Source organism: Haliaeetus leucocephalus, unplaced genomic scaffold, assembly GCF_000737465.1.
Source record: "Haliaeetus leucocephalus isolate CR32 unplaced genomic scaffold, Haliaeetus_leucocephalus-4.0 Scaffold262, whole genome shotgun sequence".
Classification (NCBI taxonomy): Eukaryota; Metazoa; Chordata; class Aves; order Accipitriformes; family Accipitridae; genus Haliaeetus; species Haliaeetus leucocephalus.
In genome coordinates, this window is record NW_010972698.1 from 5,980,025 (window position 1) to 6,003,498 (window position 23,474).

The 23,474-nt window shown below is 35.4% G+C and overlaps 1 protein-coding gene across 6 annotated transcripts in view; it reads left to right on the top strand.

Annotated features, from left to right (window-relative positions):
- The window catches only part of STAG2 (stromal antigen 2), an 82,050-nt gene extending 60,923 nt beyond the window's left edge, over positions 1–21,127 (top strand). For 3 of the 6 annotated variants that reach the window (XM_010568978.1, XM_010568977.1, XM_010568979.1), the window contains exons 20-34: positions 178–248; positions 594–681; positions 777–857; positions 4,023–4,115; positions 6,639–6,813; positions 7,244–7,383; positions 8,571–8,672; positions 10,843–10,991; positions 11,557–11,685; positions 12,026–12,231; positions 12,651–12,840; positions 12,926–13,039; positions 14,625–14,751; positions 15,088–15,165; positions 18,036–21,127. In XM_010568978.1, the coding sequence (XP_010567280.1) occupies positions 178–248; positions 594–681; positions 777–857; positions 4,023–4,115; positions 6,639–6,813; positions 7,244–7,383; positions 8,571–8,672; positions 10,843–10,991; positions 11,557–11,685; positions 12,026–12,231; positions 12,651–12,840; positions 12,926–13,039; positions 14,625–14,751; positions 15,088–15,165; positions 18,036–18,059 (1,767 nt within the window). In that variant the 3' untranslated portion in view covers positions 18,060–21,127. Of the gene's footprint in view, positions 1–177; positions 249–593; positions 682–776; positions 858–4,022; positions 4,116–6,638; positions 6,814–7,243; positions 7,384–8,570; positions 8,673–10,842; positions 10,992–11,556; positions 11,686–12,025; positions 12,232–12,650; positions 12,841–12,925; positions 13,040–14,624; positions 14,752–15,087; positions 15,166–15,726 lie in introns of all 6 variants that reach the window. The other 3 variants (XM_010568982.1, XM_010568981.1, XM_010568983.1) reach the window with 3 other exon arrangements.
- Positions 21,128–23,474: the final 2,347 nt, after the last annotated feature.

Here is a 23,474-nt window from a genome sequence, read left to right on the forward strand (position 1 = left end):
GGGGGTTGGGGTGTGGGGGAGGGGGGGGGGGGGCGCTGTTGCGAGGCTCGGTAGTTTTTTGTTGTTGTTGTTGTTTGTTTTGTTTTTTTGTTTGTTTGTTTGATTTTTTTAAATCAAGTTCCCTAGTTTGCTTAGCATACATTGCTTGGGATATCTTACTATATGATTATTAAATAGGGGGAAGAACCTGATGAAGATGATGCATATCAAGTCTTGTCAACACTGAAGAGAATCACTGCTTTTCACAAGTAAGTAGGCTTCTGCAAACATCTGTCAGGGTTTGGGGGGGTTGGTTTTGTGGTTTTTTTAGTGTAACTTGGGGTGTTTAGTTTGAATGAGAGTTGTGCAGAACATGACGCATTTTGAATATATGAAGAAATGTATACAAAATGGAAATTGGGGGGGCTTGCTTCAGGTTTTTTTTCTGGTGGTGTTGGGGGTTTTGTTTGGTGTTTGGGGGGGGGGGGTATTTGTGGGGTGTTTGTTTTTTTAAAAATTTGTTTGTTTGACCAGTAAAGCTTTTAGTAGTTGTTAACATCAAGTTGCAGAAATGGTGTTAAATTACATCTTTGCTTCATTTCTAATGCTTCCAGTGCTCATGATCTATCAAGATGGGACTTGTTTGGCTGCAACTACAAGTTATTGAAAACTGGCATTGAAAATGGAGACATGCCAGAACAGGTCTGTAGTTAAAATGTGTTCTTTAGGTACAACAGTAAGTAGCTTGTCTTTTATTGGGCTTTGTCATCTAATGTGTTTCTTCCTTTTGATTTCAGATTGTTATTCATGCACTGCAGTGTACTCATTATGTAATCCTTTGGCAGCTAGCAAAAATTACTGAAAGCAGTTCCACAAAGGTATGCCTTGTTCCAGTTATATTAGTAAATATTTGTACATACCTGCAGTGTCATCAAGTGGGAACTGTGATGGAATTAAGACTAAGAATTTTTTTTATACTGATACCTGCCTAAACCTGCTTTTCTAATAAGTTCTTAAAAAGCCATAGTTTTAGTAGTGGAATGCTTGCCTTTTAAACCTAGTGTTTCTCTAAATTGTTGTGTTTTTATTATTTAAATGTCATTATTATGTTTAACTTGACAGAATTCTAAAGTAATTGTAGTAAATAAATGCAATACCTATTAGTCTGGCACAGTAACAATGGTAAGGAGGGGTAGACTACCAATTAGAAAACTATATAGTCAGTCTTACTGCTCTTAAGTGATGGGTTTGAATTTGTTTGCAAACTGTGAAGTATCAGTGACAAGTCGGTGAGATACAAGAATTTGCATACTATCGTAGTATTCTTATTGCTCAGTATGTTTCAGTCAAACTTTGCTCTTCATCAGTCTTTTAAATGTGTTGTTAAATAAAGATGTGAAAAGATTAAGTTAAATTTCAGACTTTCTGAGGGACTAATAAGAGGGCCTGTTCTGGTTCTATGTATAGTAATCTTGAAGGGCAGAGCTCTGGCAAATGTCATCCTTCTAATTTCACTTCTTGAAGAATCTTGGGGGAAGGATTAAGGTTTCTTGTATGCACTGGACAGCATTGCTTGAAGAGGGTGGTTAGGTGGTTTGATGTGCAAACTGCCTAATGAAAAATGGTTTTTGAAAGGCTAGACAGTTTGGAACAGAGTTTGTAAGTGCTGAAACATTTCGATGATTTCTCTAACAAAAAAAAAGTTAGTCAAACATACTTTTTCTGGAAACCTTCTACAGCTCTGTAAGAAGAGTACGTTTTGTGGTCTTTCACTGGAATTTACACTGGAGTTGCACTTTGTTATTGGAGTTACTGATAACACATCCCATATTTATGTCAGAGATGAAATAAGTAAATTCTTGAGGTTTTTTAAACACTTTGCTTGCCATACTTCTAATTAATTTAAGAAAAAAATTTTATGCATCTGCCATAATTTACTAGGGAGAAAACAAAGAGAACTCACAATATTAATAAATTATAATCAATAAATTGTAATTTTTAATCCATTTTTACAGTGAACTTAACGTGAGGATGTATAAATTTTTTTCTTTTTTCTTTATTTTAGGGTGTGATAATATGAGCTTCTGGTAGATACAGGAGTGGAGAAGCATGCTATGTAACTTGTACTAATGGTTTTTATAACAGATAACACCTTTGTGAGATTATGGTGGTTTTTCTTTTTTTTTTTTTTGTGTTAAGACATCGTTAGTCCAATGTATAATTGTGGCCTTACTGATTCAGTAATTAGAGTCTGAAGGTGTCTTAAATAAATGTGAACTTCTTCAACAGTGGCTGGCTAGCTAGTTTACCATCTAGGTTTTAATGGCTTATAACATTTCCAAAACAAAAAATATCAGATCTGAAGGGGATGCATAGTTGTTGAGAGCCACTTACGTGAGTGAAGGATTTGGAGGCTTTGTTATCTTATTCTTTAAAGGGTAAACAGGAGTCTTGAGTTTTTTGTAATAGTGATTAAAGGTTTGTTACAAGCCTGATGGCAGAAGCTGAACGAAATACTGCAAGGTTAGGTTAGAAATGAAAATTAACTTAGCTATTTTGCAGTAAAATGTAATTTGTAATACTTTCAGCAGGAATGAAAAGAACTTATTTGAAAAGTGCTCCTTTATTGAGACCATTTTCTGCTCCTGTATAATAAAAAATTTGGTAAATTAAAGCTTTCGTAGGTTTAACTTCTGAACCACAAATATTTTATTGTATGTAACTGCTTGGCTGCTGCCAAATATATCTGGTACGTACAGAAGTTCCATTGATTTCTGTTCAATGCCAATGGAACATAACAGCAAAGTTGTTGAAGCACAGAACCGGAAGTGATGGAAATGTACTGTGCCTAAGATGATTTTTTTGTTTGGTTTTATTTGCAAGTTTAGAGGGTTTTTTGTGTTGTTTTTTCTTCTGTGACAAAAGTAACTAAGTGTGTGCCGCTTGTGAGCAGGTCGACTTGAGTATGGGAATTAACTTCATAATACAGGCTGCTAAAATAAAAGACTATATAAATAGTGCAATTTTTATTAAAATTTAAATGAATAATTCTGTATAAAGGAAAGAAAATATTCCCATGTGTAATTCTCTTAACATCAGTATAGTAATCTGAATGGTAAATGTTGAGAGAAAAGTTAGTGAAAGTGTTCTAAAATCATATTATACTTAAACTCATAGTCAAGAAGCAGCTGTTGCTTTTGTGATTCCTGTTGAGATTAAATGACACTCTGTACCAGTGTGTTACCTGCTTTCTTGAAGGGAGAGCCTTGTTTTGGTTTAGATTGCATGCATAGTTTTTAAACTGCTCAGGGGTATTTCTTCTTTGTCTGGAGTGATGCTGGTACACAGTTGGTCTTTTGTAATATGACTTCCCCAGTTCTGCTTGGGCTAGAATCTTCACATCATTGAGTAACACCAACTATGCCGCATATGTGGCTGGTATTTTTACCAATTTGATACTTCATTTGCTCAATAATCTACTTTTTTTGAAGTTATTGCAACACTTATAAAGCTACTTCCCCCCCGCCATGGAAGAGGGGAAGAACCCCAACTCTCATCTGACATTTTACTTTATCCCCAAGCAGTGAGTTAAAAAAAATAAAATAATACCATGTAGCCTTGTCTGAGTTAGTTATAAACAGCAACCTAAAATCTATCCTCAAGGTCGAAAATACAGATATTTTAAAGAGAAAATGCTTTCTGGTCTGGGTTTTAGTTTTGGTTGGGTTTTTTTGGCAGTGGGGGTGGTGGTGGTTGGTAGGGTGTTTTTAGGTTTGGTTGGGGGGGTGTGTTACTATTAATAACTTACTTCACTATTTTCATCCCAACTTCCATTTCTTTTTGTGGTACACAGGATGACAAAATTGAGGAAATTGCTACTTGCTATTTTTATTTGTAATAGTGATTTTTAAATAACACAGTGGACTTGAATGTTATGACTACATATGAGGCCTGTGGTGGATAGCTCTGTGAAAATGCATACACTAAATGTGACTATAAAATTTAAAAATCAAAACAGTTATATGAAATCCTTCTCTTTAAAGGAGGATCTTCTACGTCTAAAGAAGCAGATGAGAGTGTTCTGTCAAATCTGTCAACACTACCTGACCAATGTAAACACTGCTGTTAAGGAACAGGTTAGTGATTGTCGTTTATCCTTGTAGTCTTCTAATACTACACTTTTAAAGCAGTTGAAAAGTTCCTCTTGCTAATATTTTTAGGGCTTATGTGGGAATGTGGTGCATCTTGGATGTTTAGGCTGAACGCTCTTTGAGTGTGAATACCTACTGTACTTCTATGCTTGCCCTCCTTTAGGTAATTTAGGTAGGATTTCAGAATCAATTTAAATTTGATTCTTTCTAGTAATTTTAGGCAGCATAAACTTTTATTCAAAGGAGGGTTTTGTTTGTTTCTTTAAACAATGACTGGGCCGGTGTACCGTAGAAGCTTTCTGGTTTTTAAGTTAGGTGGGAGAGTTCCATTTCAAAGCTCTTGCTTACCATGTGGTCATGACATGCACCTCCAGAGGAGCTGATTGTGGATTCATAGACACTGAGCTGGAAGAGCTAGGGACAGCTATTTAAAAGAGAGAAGTTATTTTTTTAGTTCTATCTTTGAATGCTTTCTGTACTATGATATATATGTGCCTATCCACTCAAGAACAGTGAAAACAACTTTCTTCCTCTTGCTGTAAACCTGTGAGAACATACAGGAGAAACTTGTCTGTTTCCCTTCACCATGATGCTGCATACAGAATATATTCCTCAGTTCTTCAGAGTCCCAGGATTTTTTTGGATCTCTGAATCAGGAGAAAAAGAAAGGGTACTTAACATGAATGAGTCTGTTTTTATGCATGCACATGTATGTGCTGTAACCTAGGGGCTTTTTTTGTTGGGAAGTGGTATTTCTTTTTTGTGGTCACCCTTAGGTACACGTACACACTGGTCAATTGTTAACAGTATTGTTCAGAAATATCTGGAGACCATTCTAGCAAATGCTTGGAAGCCTCAACAATAATGTACTGCTTGGAAAAGATGTGAGCAGTTTTCATTTTACCAGGTTCATAGTCAGTCCCTCATGTAGTTGTCCTTTGCGGGGGAAAGTTTTAGCTAGAACTAAGTTCTTGGATATTTCAGACATAAAATATGTAGGTATTTAGTTGATGCAAGTAGTGCCTGGCATTTCGGGCAGGAGACGAAAGTCCTGGCTTTTTTGAAGAAAATTTAGGCGTGAAGGTTTTGGGGGTTGTCTTCTATTTTTCTTCTGTTTCAAAAAGAATTGAGACATCATCTTGGGACATACTTATCTTTAGTTGTGAGGGTAACAGGGTCAAAGGAAAAGGTTAAACTGTAGGGCCTAAGTCTCTTCCAGTCTGTTGTCAAATAGTTCTCTAGCTGGGACACTGAGGGGTTTCAGATTCCAGTGAAGAGCACAGGTTACTGATAGCAGAATTAATTCTAAGTAAATGCCTTTAACAACCTTTAGAATGCTAAAATGAGAAAAATAAAGTATCTTTTGGGGGGGGGAAGGACCAAACTATCTTCTGGGAATACTTTTTAATTAAACAAATAGAAAGCCAGGAGCCTTTTTGCTGCTAAAGGTAGTAATAACCTGGTTGAGCTTGAAGTTGAATATCTGGTCCACTGAGCTGCACAATTGCAGCTTTTGAAACTCTTGCTATAACAAGAATATTCCTGGAACTGAATAGGCATGTTCTATGTTGGAGAGCTGTCTAGTGTCAAAATCGCAACATGTAGGGTGTGGAAGTGTGAGTAACAAAAGTGAGGTCTCTTTAAAAGGCTATATAACTCTCAGACTCAGGTGAATGGTCTAGAAACTAGAACTGCCTGAGTCACATAGGGTACAGTAGCCATAGTTCTGATTTCCTTCTCTAATCTCATGAAAGGGCACAAGGAAATTCAGAGGAGCATATGTATTTTTGTGGCCAGGAAATTGGTAGTATTTGCTCTGAGGAGTTAAAGAACAAATCTGTTCATTAAAATGGAAGTACTGAAGAGATTAGAGTGAAAGAGATGAGGTGCAGCACTAAGCAGGGTGTTGCCTTGGTCTGTTAGTTTGAAGAATGACAGTCTAGGTACCGATACATTTGAACTTTCCAGGGAGGTGGAGTACAGACATTTAAATCTGATGTCAGATGCACAAGTTAGCCAGCAAAATGAAGAGGTGGTTGCTTTTTTGGAAGCAAGACATACTTTTGGATTTAAAGGGATTGAGTGACCTCAGCTGTTAGACGTTTTACAAATGTGATCGAAACAATTTAAAAAACAACAACAACAAAAAAAAAGAAAGAAGAAAGGAGACTGTACTGTGGTTGGTGTCCACAAAGTTCTGTAGTGACCTAATGTACTATACTTCAGGCAGAATTTGGGAGTTTCAGGCTCCTCATGTTTTAATCTCACAATGTGTTGATATTTAGTTGGCTTCATCTGTGCAATGTTTTTATTTGGAGACCCAGTCTTCATACAGCAACCTCCTGTAAGAAACTATGCACATTTTAACTTCCAGTTGGCCTGTGTAGTTGTTGACTTAAGTGGCCTGTGTACACCATTGGGCTCTAAGTATTTTGTTAAGTGGAAATACATTATTCTAAATAAAATCCAGTTTCCAAGCAAGTATTCACTACGATTTCTTTTTAATAGGCTTTCACAATTCTGTGTGATGTGTTGATGATCTTCAGTCATCAGATTATGACAGGAGGACGTGACATGTTGGAGCCACTTGTTTATACTCCTGATTCTTCATTGCAATCTGAACTACTCAGTTTTATTTTAGATCATGTCTTCATTGATCAGGATGATGATAACAATAGTGCAGGTTTGTACAAAACATATGTTTCCTTTATATTATTTGCCTTCTAACTAATATATTTGTTGGCCTATGCTTTTTTGTGTTTTTTTTTCTCTTCTTTTTTTTTTTTTTTTTTTTTTTTTTTTTTTTTTTGGCATTGAGAGGTGTGCATGGGCATGGAGGTAGGTTTGTCTTTTAAACGTCAGCAGCTGATTAAAGCATTTTATGTTTTGGGGACATCTAGGATAATTGTGATAAAGGTTTGGTTTAACAGGCACAAATATATATGTCTCTGTATCAGGAAAAAAGCCTTGTCAGTGGGCAATAAAGTGCACTGCTGTCAGAATTGAGATTTGATTTTCTGAATCCTGACCATTAGCCCACATCACTTCATATATAAATGCTTAAATATGAAGTATTTAAACCTGTCAATTTTCATGTTCTGAACTCTTTCTAGATGGACAGCAAGATGATGAAGCTAGCAAAATTGAAGCATTGCACAAAAGAAGAAATCTACTTGCAGCTTTCTGTAAACTCATTGTGTATACTGTGGTGGAAATGAATACAGCTGCAGACATTTTCAAGCAATATATGAAGGTAAATCTGAAGCCTACTAGTGATACTTCATAAAACTACCAGAATACTGTAGCTGTGGATTTTATAATTATTATTTATTTTTTACCTTACAAGATAACTGACTCAAAATGCGAAGAATTCAAAACTCCACGGTTGGTAGTTTGTAGGCCTTCGAAAGTTCTTTTTCCGTAAGAAGGGAATAAAATGACTGAGATCGATTTCACAGTTCCAGTGTGTGGGGAGGAAGGAAGGAAACCTGATCATTATTTTTTACGTTGTTTTTAATAGATTTATTTTCTTATCCTGATCAATGGTATATTTTTAATTCAGTTATTAGTTTAGCAGGCCTTTTGAGAATCTTCTCACAAAGATCAACTCGATGATGGCTAGCCTCATCAGATAATTTCAGCTTAAACTTTGTAGAAGAGAAAAAAAACTTTTGTGTGTTCCACCCACTGCCTGCCTGCTGCTGCCCTCCACACCCCCACCCCCCACCCCTAAAAAAAGGTGATCTTTATATCTGTTTCTATCTTAAATATAAAAACCCCTTCTTGGCTCCTGGGATTCACAGCTGCACAATAATACGAGTTCTCATTTTGTGAACATAATACAGCTTTGCTCCTTGGTGATTGCCTTAAAAAAAAATTTAAAATTTGGGCAGCCTGCTTTTGTCTGAATGCCCTACATATATTTTGAATCTCTAAATAACTAATTGGGTCTTTATTGAACCTGAAATACTTAAAGAACTGAACAGGCAGCTGTCTTAATTGGAAAAATTATGGCTATGATGGTATACTTAAGTGCTTCCTTTCAGCAGAGAAAATAGAAAACTCCCCACCAGAGTTGTAGGAGTTACTAAAAAGATTAGATTCCAATCTTGTACCCTGAAGGGGTGAACACGTGTCATTAACAAATGTGTCATGGCCTTGAACATAAATAGGTCATTCTGCCTCTAAAGTATTACTAAGGAGAAGAATTGAAAAGAGGTGGATACTCTTTCTGATTTGATTATTTTTTTTATCATTTTGGAGGTGGTTTAGGATATAATTTTGATGATGTAATCATGAACATGTTAGGTTTTTTCCCTTTGAAAATGTTCAAATTTTTTTTTAAATAGCAAATCTTAGATGTTGTTCTCTGAAAAATTCAGTAGTTGTTAACATTTTCAACTAAAATTGAAAGCTAACCTTTTTTTTATTTTTTCCAAGTATTACAACGACTATGGTGATATTATTAAAGAAACGATGAGTAAAACAAGACAGATAGACAAAATCCAGTGTGCTAAAACACTTATACTTAGCTTGCAGCAGGTAAGAATGATTTACAATATTTTTATGCATGAAATTCCATACTGTAGATCATGTCCTGTTGTTTAATAGCTAGTGTGGGATATTAATGAAGAAATTCTTATGGAAGGTAGGGATTAATGGATCTAAATTGAAACACATTTTCTGCAACTATTTGAAAAACTGTCAGAAGTCTTCCTATACTTACCAAATACTGTGTTGTAAAAAGTGTGAGAGGCTGATAAATACAAAATGAATGTGATAAGAAATGAAACTCTGTGATACCTTCTTAACTCTAAAACAGTAGTTTGAGTCATGTATTTAGAAATGTGTTGTGAAATGGCTAGTTTACTTATTCATGAACAGATAAACAAGGGAAAAGACTTCCTGCCTGTGTGGTGGGGGTTTGTGGTTTTGTTTGTGTTTTTTCTTTGTTTGTTTTGCTTTGGGATTTTTTGTTGTGGTGTTTCGTTGTTGGGGATTTTTTTGTTGTGTTTTTTTAAACTATTCTGGGAAGTAATGGGAAGTTTTAGTAATTCAGTATTTCTTAATGTTTGGTAGGGGCTTCACCCATCTTTGAAATTAAAACATGATTTAATGCTCTCTTCAGTAAATGAGCTTGTTTGTGTGGAGACCTGATGAATTCAGTCGAGGTCAGAGTCGGATTCATCTGCTCACATGAACCATCTGCATGAATCTTATTTACAGGATCAGAACAATAAAGTCATATCTCTGCAAACCACTGTAATCCAACATAGATCTCTGCTATTGTTGAAAGGAAAAATGTACTCCAATTTGTCCGTTCTCTCCCCACACTTTTTTTTTTTAACTAGACGTCATAGAGCCACATAGTGGATATTAGATCTAGATATTGATCCTGATTGAGAACTAACCAGAGAAAGTGTTTAATGAAGCCCCTAAGCTGGTTTATCTGTATGGATATTGCCAATACAAGGGAGGATGAGACCTTTTGTTTTGGTAGCAGCATGACTTTAAGTAGCTGGTGGAACTGCAACATAAAATATGCAGCTAAATACTCTGACAGTTTTTGCTGACTTTTCACCAGAGTTCACAATTTTTTGTGATATTGGGTAGATGGTATCCTTATTAGTCTTTTCTGTCTCATGAATAACCAGCCCCTTATGTTTTAAAGGGCAGACAGGAGGTGAATGTATTAAGTACAATTACGCACTAGGGAGGCAGTTAGAGAGTCCTAATATGGCAGTAAGAAGAGTGGCATGAGGGGACCCAGGTATTATAAAACAAACAGACAAAAACCCCTCACATGTCAAGTTAAGCATGTAACTAGCATTTTTTCCAGGAAGACTTCTTAAAAAGGAAACTAACAAGAGAAGAAATACTACAAGTGATAGTGGATAAAGGGAATAACTAAGTTGCAGTGAGCTACGCCAACATAAAAGTATGTGACTATGGGCCAAAACATATCTATAAACGAAAAGTTAGTGTTCATAGCCCTAGTAAGTCTGGTTTTGGTTTATTCTGTGTTACATGAGAGAGTGAAGCGTGTGTTAGACAAAATTAGAAAATAATAGAAAAATTGACAACAGAATAGAATTACAGTCAAATTCAGTAGGATGAGGAAAAGATTCATCAAAGAAAAAAAAGATTGTAAAGTTCAGCTTTGCCAACTATTGATGAGTAGTTAAAAGTTTGATTCTCAGTTGCTTAGTTTCTGGTGTCTTTGGCAACTTCCCTAAAGACATGTTTCCATTTTAGAATTTCTTCATTATACTTGTATTTTGAAAAGATACAAAAAAAAAGAATTAGAAAGTAGTAGTTGGACAAACTGTGATAGTAAAGACCAGGTGAGAATTTACTCTGTTCATTTCTTTTCTGTTAGTGTATGTATCAGGGAATCCTACTAACTTATAGTATTCTAAACTCTAGAACACCTCATTTAGGGAAGTGCTGAAATTTGTCATCCAACATATTTACAGTTTGATGTCTGCTTGGACAGTGTGCATTTCAAGGATTAATTTTGAAGTGCAGACTCTTCAAGATAGGTTTGACTTGGCTTTCCTAAACCTCCATGTTTGTCTTTTGGGGTTGTCGAATTAAAAAAAAAAAAAAAAAGCTGTAAAACTTTTTTACTGAAACTTAGGTCTGTGTCAATTGATCCAAAGTTTGGCATAATCTTTTAATAAATTAAAATCTCTCTTTTCATTTCATACAGCTTTTCAATGAAATGATTCAAGAAAATGGTTATAATTTTGACAGATCATCACCGACATTCAGTGGCATAAAGGAACTTGCTCGACGTTTTGCTTTAACGTTCGGACTGGATCAGTTGAAAACAAGAGAAGCTATTGCTATGTTACACAAGTAATTGTGTGCTTTGTATTACTTCCTTTTTTGTAAACGCTTCTTGACTAACATTAAAGTATCTTTTCAGTCTTTCACAATCAGTTTGTTAATACAAAATGCATCAGCACTAGAGATGATACAGCCCATTTATAAATTAGGAGATGACTGCAATTTTGTCCCTGAATTAAACCTAAATGTTAAATAATGTTGACGTTCTTCAGCATCATTGTATAAGCCTGTAAATAATAGCAGTGTTGATGCTATGATGAAAAGTATTTTTAACTTTAAAAGTATTAATGTATTAAAAGTAGTCTTACCTGTAACAGTAAGAACTGATCCACTTCATTGTCAGTGGTGGTAACATTAGCCTCATGCAGAAAACTTGAAATGCAAGGTAGAAACATTGTGACAGAAAGAGTGTGTCCAGATTCAAATCATGAATAGTGTTCACTTTTTTTGCCACAGTATGGAAACATTGCTTTCTTGATGTAAAGGAAAGGTGTTCAGTTTTGATAGCTTCCAGTGCTTAAAACTTCTTCTTTAGTTTGTGCTTTATGTGACTCAATTTTTAACTTTTTCTTAGGGATGGCATAGAATTTGCTTTTAAGGAGCCTAATCCACAAGGTGAGAGCCACCCACCATTAAATTTGGCATTTCTTGATATTCTGAGTGAGTTCTCCTCCAAACTTCTCAGACAAGACAAAAGAACAGTGTAAGTACTTTCTTAATATTTGTAAAGATAACCATAAAAGACATGTAGCTGAATAAGTATGTATTTATGTGTATTGCATTCACCTAAAGTGGAATCTTCAGCACATCAAGATAAATTTTACACTAATACAGTCAAGTATAATCATAAAGGGTAAATTGTATTTCTCTTTGTTATTTTATGGTGGATGAACAGAAGTCATACTCTGGATTTGCTGTTGTCAGGCCTTTTTGTTAACTAGATGAGGAGCACTGGGTGTTAATTTCAGTAATTACTTATCTTGACATGTTAACATCTTGTTACAGATATTTTGCATCTTTGTAATTATTTTTTCTATTTAAAGGTATGTTTACTTGGAGAAGTTTATGACCTTTCAGATGTCTCTACGAAGAGAAGATGTGTGGCTTCCTCTCATGTCCTACAGAAACTCTTTATTAGCTGGTGGGGATGATGATACTATGTCAGTGATTAGTGGAATTAGTAGTCGAGGATCTACAGTAAGAAATAAGAAGACAAAGCCAGCAACAGGAAAACGGAAAGTACCTGAAGGTAGAACTTTCCTCATCTTAAAATTTACTAGAGTAGATATTCATATAAACTACACATGTCGATCCCTATTTGTTGGCTTGAGCGAATTTGTGTACTTCAATGTATTTTGAGTAACTTCTGTGCATGTATATGTCTTGGTGGGAAAACTATTCATTTGAAGAGTCTGAATAACATAACACTGATTCACAAAAGGAAATAAAGGTGCTATGCTGTGTTAAGTCACAGAATATAAAAGTATTTTAAATACTCTAGCCAAGGGTTATAAATCCAGACCTTTTGGGGCACATGTAAGACTTTGTGGCAAAAAGTAAAGAAATCAGTTCTCAGTAAGCAGAAAGTACATGCATGTAAGTCATGTTTAAACATTCAACTTTAGACTAATTTGAAAAAATTTACCGATGTCTTCTGTTTCCTTCCAGCTGAAGAAAGCAGCAGTAGTGACAGTATGTGGCTGAACAGGGAGCAGACAATGCACACACCAGTCATGATGCAGACACCTCAGCTTACTTCCACAATAATGAGGGAGCCCAAGAGATTGCGACCTGAAGAAAGTTATATGGGTGTCTATCCTATGCAGCCTGAACACCACCAAGCTCCACTCGATTACAAGTACGTAGATGAGTAGGTCTGCTTTGTGTTAGTGTTCATACACAAAACCAGTTCATGTTTAAAATAGAATAATGGTCTTTTTAAGCACGCAAGTAACGTGGATGTTGGCTCAAAGGCAACAGGAAGAAGCCGCGCGACAACAACAGGAGAGGGCAGCGATGAACTACGTCAAGCTGAGAACCAACTTGCAACACGCTATGTGAGTGAGAGTGAAATGCTCCTTCAGTGGTTTGGGGAGGGTTTATTAAATGCAGTGTTACTCCTCTATCTTCTAAGAGGGATACATCTTCTAGTTCTTGAGTAGAGTTTTTCTGTGTTTTAAAATTTTAAGTTGCCTTAGAAGAGCAGTGGTAAAAGTGCATGGTGATGCATTTAGCGGAATAGATCTGTTTGATTTCTTGCTTATTTTTGAACTAAAATTCCAGAAAAATTAAATAGTATTGAGCTTTGTAATAAAGGGAACTGGTTGTTGAACTGAATGCTCTCTGTGGCAGATACATATAATCAACACATGTGAAACATCCTCATTATGTATTCCTAACTGCAGACTCATTTTTAGAAAAGAACATGAAAAATGAGTTTTAAAATAGGTGTTCAATGTGTGAAGCAGAAAGTTTCTGTTCAGTTTAATTCTACTTTTTCTTTCTCCTTTGGCTTTTAAGTTGTAAGTTTAGAGTTCAGCTGCTTTTTTATTTAAAAAAAGTATTCCTTTTAAAGAAAGTGCTGTCTTCAGCATTTCTGTGAGTGATACAGATTTTGTCTGACCTAAACTGACACCAAAGTTGAGAGGAATCCTGTAGTACCAGTCTTTGTAGAGCTTCCCAACCCAAACACACAAAACCCTTGTGAAGTCCTCCATATTGTAAACGACAATAAAGACAGTCTAATGTTTCATAAATGAATGTTCTTCAGAGGCCATACATTCTTACTGTAGTGTCATTTACTTCACTGTGATTCATCATGTGTGCATTTTGACATGCATGCTGATGAAATTGTGTTCCAGAGCTAGTTTAGCTGAGCAGGGGAAGACTAGTTTTATGAGTTCTCTGTTTTATTGAAGGCTGTGTAGTTCTACAGAATAAAAGCACAAGTTGTAAACTAAAAGCTGGACATATATATTGAGGACCTCTACATCTTTCCCCTGCTTGTTTTCAATTCTTTAATACCTGTACTTCATGTAACATAGTTCAGTGCTTTGGTTTTTGGTTTTGTTTGGTTTGTGGTTTTTTTTTTTTAAATACAGTGACAGCAATTAGTATCATTAGAGTGACTCCTTACATTTTGCATAAGGTGTGATGTTGCATATAGAAGTTGCAAGGAAAAAGGATGAAGGACTGTGTAGGAATGTCTGAAAATGGATTTATGCATCCATTTTATCACAGCGATGTTCATAAGGCAGGAACAATTTTTCTTTAGGTAGCAAAGCGTAGGTTCTTTCTCGCTTGAGCATAAATACTTGCATGGATATCTCTGAATTAGGTGTGGTTTCAATCTGCTTATCAATTCCCGCAGCGTCTCAGAATACCCATTTAGAGATGTACCACAAAGTTCTATAAGTTGATCTTTTTTAGTTTTTCTCCTGCACTCTCTTAGTATCTTCTAGCTGGTTAAATACCAGCTTTCTTTAGTAGTAGTTACGCCTGTATTTAATTACTTAATTTCTTTTCTATCTGATGGAATTACCATTTGTTGACAGTTACTTACTGAACATTAGCTTTTTAAATATTCAGATAAAACTTAACTTGATTTAGTGCTAAACAATATGCTTTTTCTTTTCATTTCAGTCGACGTGGCACAAGTCTAATGGAAGATGATGAAGAGCCAATTGTTGAAGATGTGATGATGTCATCAGAAGGGCGGATTGAAGATCTCAATGAAGGCATGGATTTTGACACCATGGACATAGACCTAGTAAGAAATCTATTTGTCTTTTTAGTGGATTTTGGATTTGTGTTTCTGCTTTTGAAATAGATATTTGAATCAAATTTTCCTTTTGGTGAAACAGAAAAATCATTCTTGTTGATCTCTGCATTCTTAAACAGCTGTGCCACTGTCTGTATACAAGTGCCATCTGTTCAAACTGCCATACAAAAAGCAAGAACATTTCCTGTAATAATAATGTGAGATGAACATTTATCCCCTGTAAATTCTTGCCCCTTGAGAGTTCAGCTTCATTTATTACAGTTTAAAAACTCTTGGTTTTTGCTGAAATTACATTTAACATGTTTATTTGTTTGCTTTCTAAAGCCACCGTCAAAGAACAGGAGAGAAAGAACGGAACTAAAACCAGATTTCTTTGACCCCGCTTCAATCATGGATGAATCGGTAGGTTAACTTACGTAAGAGGAAAATAACGTAAAATCAGTCTTCAGGTTACAGTACTCTATTACTTCAAATTTTGAATGGAAAGAATGCAATCTTTAGGTTGTCTTCATTAGCTTATTTGGCAGACTGGTACAGCCAGTGAAATATTTTATGCTGTAATTCAGCTTCATAAATTCTAAGGTAGTCAATGTTCTTTGCAAGTTTATAGGATTTTTGTTCTTAATACCTTATATGTAGCTATGTAAAAATCAAAAGTCTTTGAATCTGAGAAGAAAACACATCTGGTATGGAAAAGACCCTTGCAGAGGTTGGTAGCAAAGAGCTTTAAAAAAAAAAAAAAAAAAAAAATTGTGCATACACAATATTAAAGGCAAGTTTCCTATTGTCATGAGCTTAGTTGAGTGACTCTTATATCCTTACCAATTGTCAGGATTGGATGGTTTGCTTTTTTTAAAAAATTGGCATATTTACTTTTGTACATAAGTAAGATAATGGAGAAAATAGAGATAATACAGATATCTGTTTATAGAGATGAGAGGTATTTTTTCTTTCCGTATAAAGTTTTAGGTCCAAAACATCCGAAGTCTGTAGTTTCTGCTTGCAGTTGCCCTTTTTTCCGACTTGATAAATCTGCAGTCTCTATTCTCTTTTAAAAATCTGCATGAGGGATTCCTTCTGTCTTGAACCACTTGTAATGTATGCAGCCATTTTTGACCTTGTGTAGCTGGTACAAAATTACACTGGAAATAACAAGCTGCAGCAAGCCAGCAGAGGACAGTACAACAAGGCTTCCTGGGAATCTTGGACAGCTTGGTGGAATTTGGAAGACGGTTATGTATTTTTTTACAGTATTGTTGCAGCGTGAACCTGTTCTTGTTATGGGAGAAAGAAGTCTTAACTACTGTTTTAAATGCAAATCCATATATTTTGTACTAGTAGGCCTTTGCTTTAGTAGTAATGAATCAGATTAGGTTGTGCATCTAGCTGTTGTGTGTTCTGTTCTTGAAGTAACACCAAGAAAGTATATCACCTGTTCTCTGACGTTCTGTTTGAAAATAGTCCTTCCCCTCCCCTTCCCTTCTTGATTTTTAATTGATTGATCTGTGAAATGGCAGTCAGGTTTTATTCTGACAATGCTGAAAACTTGGTCTTCTACAGGTGCATTTCATTGCTCTCAGAAACCTTTCGGCCTTTCAGTGTCCAAAGCTAATTAACAATAGTTTTAACAGGTCTGCTGTTAGCCAGGTTTCTTTCCTGTTACTTTATTCCTCACTGCTCCTCCATCCATCCCACGGGAGCCCAGGATTTGCCGGGCGCTCCTTAGCTGCAGTGTGGGAGCATCCCCACACGATGGCAGGCGGTCACAGCGGCATTGCTCCGCAAGCTTTTGGAGCCAGTTCCAGAGCCCAGCGGTGCCCTGCCTCAGCCTGCCAGCACAACAAGCTGGATGCTGTTCGGCTGCAAGGAGGGAGCAGTGGTGCACTGAAAAGAGCTGGTACGGTCAAGGGAGCACCATCTAGCAAACCTTTCTCCCAGGCAGGACGCAGCAAGGGTGCTGATCCTGGAAGCAGGACTGCAGAAAACGGCTGCATCGCAGCACGCGGCTGCCCTTTAGCATAAACCCCACCTAAGTGAATTTAACTACCTAAAGGAGGAGAGCTCTGCCGGTAGTTTAGGAGGCAACACGAAGCCGTCTGAAATCAGAGCTGAATTTATCAGGCAGTATTTTAAAATGTAAAAAACCCCAATTTCATAAATGCAAAAAACCTTCTCTGAATAAAGTTAATTTGCTTTATTCACATCATTTATTCCAGAGGTCCGTTATTCTTGGAGTTGCTGCACTTGTTTTGAATAGACCTAGACATAATAAAGCGGTTTAATTTATTCAGATGCACATGGTTTATGATCAAAATTTTAGTCTGTCTTCTCCTTTTTTTGATGTGTCCAGTTATTGCTGGCACCAGAGGCAGTTGTGTCTTAGTGTGCTATATTGTATGATGCATCTAAAGTGAACTTAATACCAAGAACCGTAAAAATTGCTTTGTAAACAGATAAATGTGAACAGCAGTGTTAAGGTTCAGGAAAATTAAGTCTCTCACGGCTCTCTGAGATTTTATAAAGTCCTCTAAAAGCAGGACGGTCGCAAGACCTGGATCTTCTGGGGTTTTGGTCTGGGGGTTTTTTTGGCGTATCAGTGGTGATACCTACTTCCATTGGCATAGAAAACTATATGGCTTGCTCCCACATGGGAAGTGGAAACTGATTCTTTGTTTCAGGAAGGGTTTTTCTTCACTTAATCACACAGTCTCCTGAAGGACAGTATTTTCATTTTACCTGATTATTGTTTGATTTTTTCACTGTCTTCCTGACAGAGTTGATATATTTAATAGGAAATATTAAGTTTATGTCCTGGCTAGCTGCTGTGAGATGACCTGTTGTTTTTATGAACACAGATACAGCAGCAGCCGGTGTATAGAGTGTTTTGTACCAGGCTTAGTTGCTGGAAACTACACACTTGATTTCAAGTTAAGGCCAATAGAATGCCATTGTCAAAGAAGTCTAAGCTAGGCAACTAACTAAAAATTATTTTGCAATTATTACCTAAAATAATTAAAGCACAGTCTTTATCACATTCCTACTGGATCTAGTTAATTTCAAGTGTGGGAAAAATATTTTCTAATGAATGAGGTGCCCTTTTCATATTACTACATAAATCAGAAGTGTGGTGAATCTGGTTTGGAAGAAAAATAAACTTACAATGCCTTAACATATCTTGAAGTGTCTTAATCTTAAATCATATACTAATTGCTTTGTTTTTGTTAAATGTATAGTAGACTACAAATTGACACCGTTTCTAACTTTTTTTTTAGGTTCTTGGGGTGTCAATGTTTTAATACCAGAGCAGCAAATAAATCAGTGGTGAAGTCATTTTCTAAGTGGAAGAGGAAGTTTTTCAATACAAAATTGTGGTAGATACAGTGAAATTCTGAACAGATTTTTCTCTAAGGAGAATGACATGCTTTCAAGATCAAGTGCATTGAAGGGGCAGTTTTGTTTGCCTGAAAAAAAAGAAATGTAAAGGACAAGTAAACAATTTGAGGATAAGCTACACTTTTTGTTGGGGAAAAAAAAAAAATCAATATTTTATTTATGTGCTATCAGTTTATTTCCGGATCATAAGAAGTATTCCCTCTGAGTTTTAATCTTACAGTCTGAGAGGTGTTTGGTACAGATTTGAGCCCCTCTCTATACATTTGCTGGCTATACTAAATAATCATGAGCTCTGCTGGATTGCTGTTTACATCCATGAACTGAAATAATAGATGGATTGGTTTTCCTACAGTGATAGAACCAGAAGAGTGTCAGTATTTTAAATTAAATGCAAACTTCAGCAACAGAAGGTTTGTATTAATTAATCATGGGAAAAAAATACATAAAGCAGAATTTTAACAGCTTTTTAATCTAAAACACACTTTTATTCCAAAAGCTTCATGCTAGCCTTCTCAGAAAGGTCCATAAACTATGAGCTACCAGAAAGTAACAGATCTCAGTCATGCTTGCCCATTACCAACCCTGAAAGTTTGCTTGTCCTTTAAGAAAAATGTAATGTTGTGAAATTCCTTCCAGTAGTGCCACTGTATTTTGTCTCCAAATAAAAGAAGCTTATTGTAGTATGTTTGCAGAAAAATTCTAAACAAAAATTATACAGCTTATTAGAGTGTGGGAATAGGGATCTAAATTTTAAATAAAATTATATATATATATAAATTGGTGCTGATTTTATAATTGCGCAGTTTGTTTAGTTTTTTCTTACTTTTAAATTCCAACTTAAAATTATGAGGTTTCAGAAATATATTGAAAGTTTAACAATGTTTAAAAATAGAAGAGCATGAGAATTCATGCTTTAAAAATGATTTTTAAATTTGTATTTTATATTGTTTTATCTATCTGTCTTTGCAAGCAGTCTTCAGGTTAAAGATACTTCTAACAGGTTACAGTACATTTCCTCTGTATGTAAATTAGATTGGATAATAGAAATTCATAAACAACCCATAATATTCTTTGAAAGCTAAGCTTTAAACTTCATTTTGTGTCCATTCACAAATAAATTAAATTTGGTCTAAAACAGAAAGTGGATCTACGCCATTTTGACATCGACTCATTTTGCAAGGCTTAGGCAGCTAGACATCATTTTAAAGGAAATATTAACTTATATTACATATGTATATTTTTTGTCAGTTGTCTCTCAGTTCTTGAGGTATATTATTTTAATCATTCCATGCCTTAATATGCTTGCAATACAAGAATCTCCCCAAATGGGTGAATACAAAAAGGCTTCCTGTTTTTAGACTCAGAAATTAAACATTCGGCTGTGGTAGCCAAAAACCATAGATTATCTAAAGGATCATGATAAAATATAATTATTTTACTAAGTCATGGGGTAACAACAAACTCAAAACTAGATCTGCCTAACTCATTTTACATAAATAAATACTCTCATGTCTAAAAGTACTGCCTATATTGTTTTTCACACCACTGCATTTAATAGAACTGCTGAGAGGACTGTATATATGATTTTAAACTTAAGTTGATTTTTCTTACTCTTGAAGGAGTGTTTCTTTGTGAAAGCAGTTCTTACAGCTTTGTTTTCAACCAGCTAAAAATGTTTTATATATTTACCTTAACCTGTTGTCCTCCACATTCTATTGTCCTAATTGTACTGTTTTCTGATTTGTATTTATGTCTTGAGACAGTAACTTTTTGAATAAAAATAAACCTACAGTATGTTGTATGTTTGATCTTTTTAAATCGGGGTTAGGGGAGGACAGTGAAGAAAGGGGTATGAGTAATGCAAATGTTATGTTTATAGAAATCAAAATCTTTTTCCATGTCTTTTAAGTGTTTGTCTCAGAGTTGGGATAATGTATGAAAAACTGCACTGTTTTATATTTGTAATAAATTGTACAAGTTTTTTAAATGTGAATAAAGCACTAATTGGGTAATAATTTAAAGTAGAAAAGTTAATGCAATCATGATTGTTTTAAATATGCTTTAATTTGAGATAAACTTGTTAAAATAATTAGTGTAAATACAGAGTGAGCTTTTCAAGAGGTTAGTACCTGCAAATAAAATTTTTAAAATTTGTATAGAACTTTTACATGCCAAGAAATCAATGGTTAATTATTTTTGTGTTACGTTTTTTAAAGGTGTATCAATAGCCTTTCTGTTGGTTTCTTTTTCCTATTAACTTTTATCTGACATCATTCAGAATGCTTTTGATTCAGACATTGGAGATATTGTATATAGTCCAATTGAAATACCACTAAAAGCGTATGCTACTTTCCATTTATTACATCCATCGTACACCTGATAAACATTCTAAGCTTAATTGGCAAGACAGCAAGGAAATGAGGGGGGAAACCCTAAACATCTCTTCCCGTCCCACTCCCCTCTTCTCAACTACTGAGCAGCTCTGGCTGTGCGTTGAAAACTCCTTTCTGTTACAAGGCTTTTTAAAGGAGTCATGTTAAAATCTTAGAGATAATATTTCTAATCATTGCTAATGTAACTTTGAATGTTTTTTTAATTATTATTATGATTACAAATGTTCATTCCTGTCTCTAAATCCTGCTGTAAGTTCAATAGTATCTTGTGGAAAATGGTTTTAGTAGGTTCTAAGTTTATAACACAAGTAAAATACCTTCACTATACAGTGTAAAGTCTGTTCTCGTTATACCATTTTGGTACAAAAGCCTGTAAATGAAAGAAATTTGAGTTTTGAAGAGATATGTGATAAAAATGTAGAAAACAACAAACAATTTGGAGAAAGTAAAGCCTGTCCTCTAGTTTACCAGAGAGGCCACAGAGAAGATATTGACACAGAATGAAATTCAAAGGAATAGTCTTCACATACTCTGTAAAAAGTATTTCTTGATATTAAACAACCAAAGACAATATGTAAGAAGTTAGTGATTGCTGTTGTTTGTTTGTTTGTTTTTCCTTTGGATGGTGTGGTGCTGATTCCTGTAGCTTGTTAGAGACAGTAAATCCCCATCTTCTCTTAATCTCAGTATAACTAAATAATTGTCTCTTTAAAATGTACTCCTCTCTGTTTTCCTGATAGTTTACACATACACTTGTCCTAGCGTGGGATTTCAGGATACCAGTACTATTAATTTTAACTTCCTTCCTGTAAAAAGTCTACTGAGTTTTTTTAAGATGCTTGGATTCACAGTAGTGTTTTGCTGTTTTTTTCAATCTTACAGCTGCCTTTTTTTTTTTTTAATAGCCTGATGAATGTCATGGGCTTGTTCATTCTTTGAAGCATTTTTAAAAATTGTCAATTTGTGCTTCAGAATTCTTTTGATAAAACACAAATTGGTTCTTTAAAAATAGACTTATTCCTACTTAACTGCTTTAATTTTCTGTAACCAATTTATGATACTGAAATGCAGCTTATGCCACTCCCTCATTTTTCATAGTCCTAAGCAATCTCAAGTACTGAGGTTTGTTTAGTTCCTGATATTTATTGGCATCCAAAAGGGATCGTATCTTTGATGGAGGTGGGTGATGACATATACTTGGAAAACAAGGTAATGTAGGACAATACCATTCTATAATAATAATAATAATTCTATTAAAGAAGTAATGATTCAATGTCAATTGTGCCTGTCATCTTCCTCAGCTGTCTCTCTCCTGTATCCCTCCTTCATGTTGCTGAGCTTTCTTGAATGTATTTCTTTGATTAAATCTTAGTTTTCATATTTTTTAAAAAAAATTTTAACAGCTAGACTTCGAGTTGTTACTGGTTTTTGTAAATGAGTGCCTTTCAACCAGAAATTCAGTTGCTTTTTTTGTTGTGTTTTTTGTAGCTACTGCCAGATTTTATAGACTTAAATCATAGTGGCAGTACGGTGGTAAGATGCTATGACCGTGTGCAGAAAAATGCTCCAAAGAATGTTCAAGTGATTGGATGGATGGATGGCAGAACCCCACACGAAAACTTCTCTGTTCTTCTGTTCTCTGTAGTCATGCTTCCCTAAACGGATTCTGTAATTTCTGCTAAGCTTTTCTGAGCATTTTTTGTTGGAAGAGGAAAGGCCATCACGTTTTGCCTATATTGACTATTTTTGTTGAAGAAAAAGCTGCAGTTACCAGTTTTAAAAGTGAAGTTTGTGTTCAGCTGATAACAACTTGAATTCTGTACTTCTAGAAAAGTTACTTAAGAAGAATTAATACAGTAAACTATAAATCAAAATAATAAAACCTCTAGGAGTCCTAGAACATCTCAAATTAGGCAGGGGGTGTGAAGTTGGTAGTTATTTTGTGAAAGCATTCAAGTAATACAACAAGGTTTTGGAGAAAGTGATGAGTTTGATGAAGACAGTTTGTGTGTTGAGGTGGGTAATGACAGGTCAGGTCAATGCAAACAGCAGAAGTTTGTTTCAAATTTGGTAGGCTAAGGGCGTATCTAGAATGCTGTCTTGAATAAGTGACCAATGTCCTGTCTATTTCCATTCTTTGAGTGCCTTTGAGAAAGCTTGCGCTTTTTTCCTTCTTTTTTTTCTGGATACTAATATTGTTATGATTTATTTGTCGGAATTTTAGCAGGGACAGTGTCCCTGTGCTTATTTAGCCCTTCTCTAGACTGCTCATTCAATACATTTGACCTTAACTTAAAACTTTTCCCCGTGTACCTTTCTCAATTGCCTGCAACATCTGTCAGCAGGCATTGTAAGGCAGCGGTTCCTTGGGAGTCGATAGGAACGCTGCGCCGTAGTTAATGCAGCGACTAGTTTGGGTTGGCTCGGAGCTATGGTACATATGACGGGGCTTCATCTCAACCTTCTGATCTCATACTGCTCAGCCCAAGTATTTATCTGAAAGAGTGCTTCAGCCTTTGAGTACCATGTTGGCAGCTCCACGTGAAACCTCTTATTTACCACACCATATGGCCATTCCAGGAAGCCACGCAATTTGCTGTTGCTTTCTAAATAGCAGTTAAACCACAGTTCTTAGAGTGACGTATGCGCAGGTCTCAGTATTTTAACACGCTCTCTTCACAGGTTTATGTTCTGTTTTCTTCTTTTTAGACTGCTGAACTCCACTGACAGCAAAAAAGCAAACCACATCCACTTGTTTTTCATATCGTGTACAAAAGATGTGGCATATCTTATATTTAGTCTGTTCTTTGTATTTTTCATCCTAAAATACTGAGCTGTCTTTTATACGACTGTTCTTGCGTATCAACTGACAAAACCTGTCTTTTCATTATTTCTGTTGCTGGCTTATAATCTTTTGAATCTTGA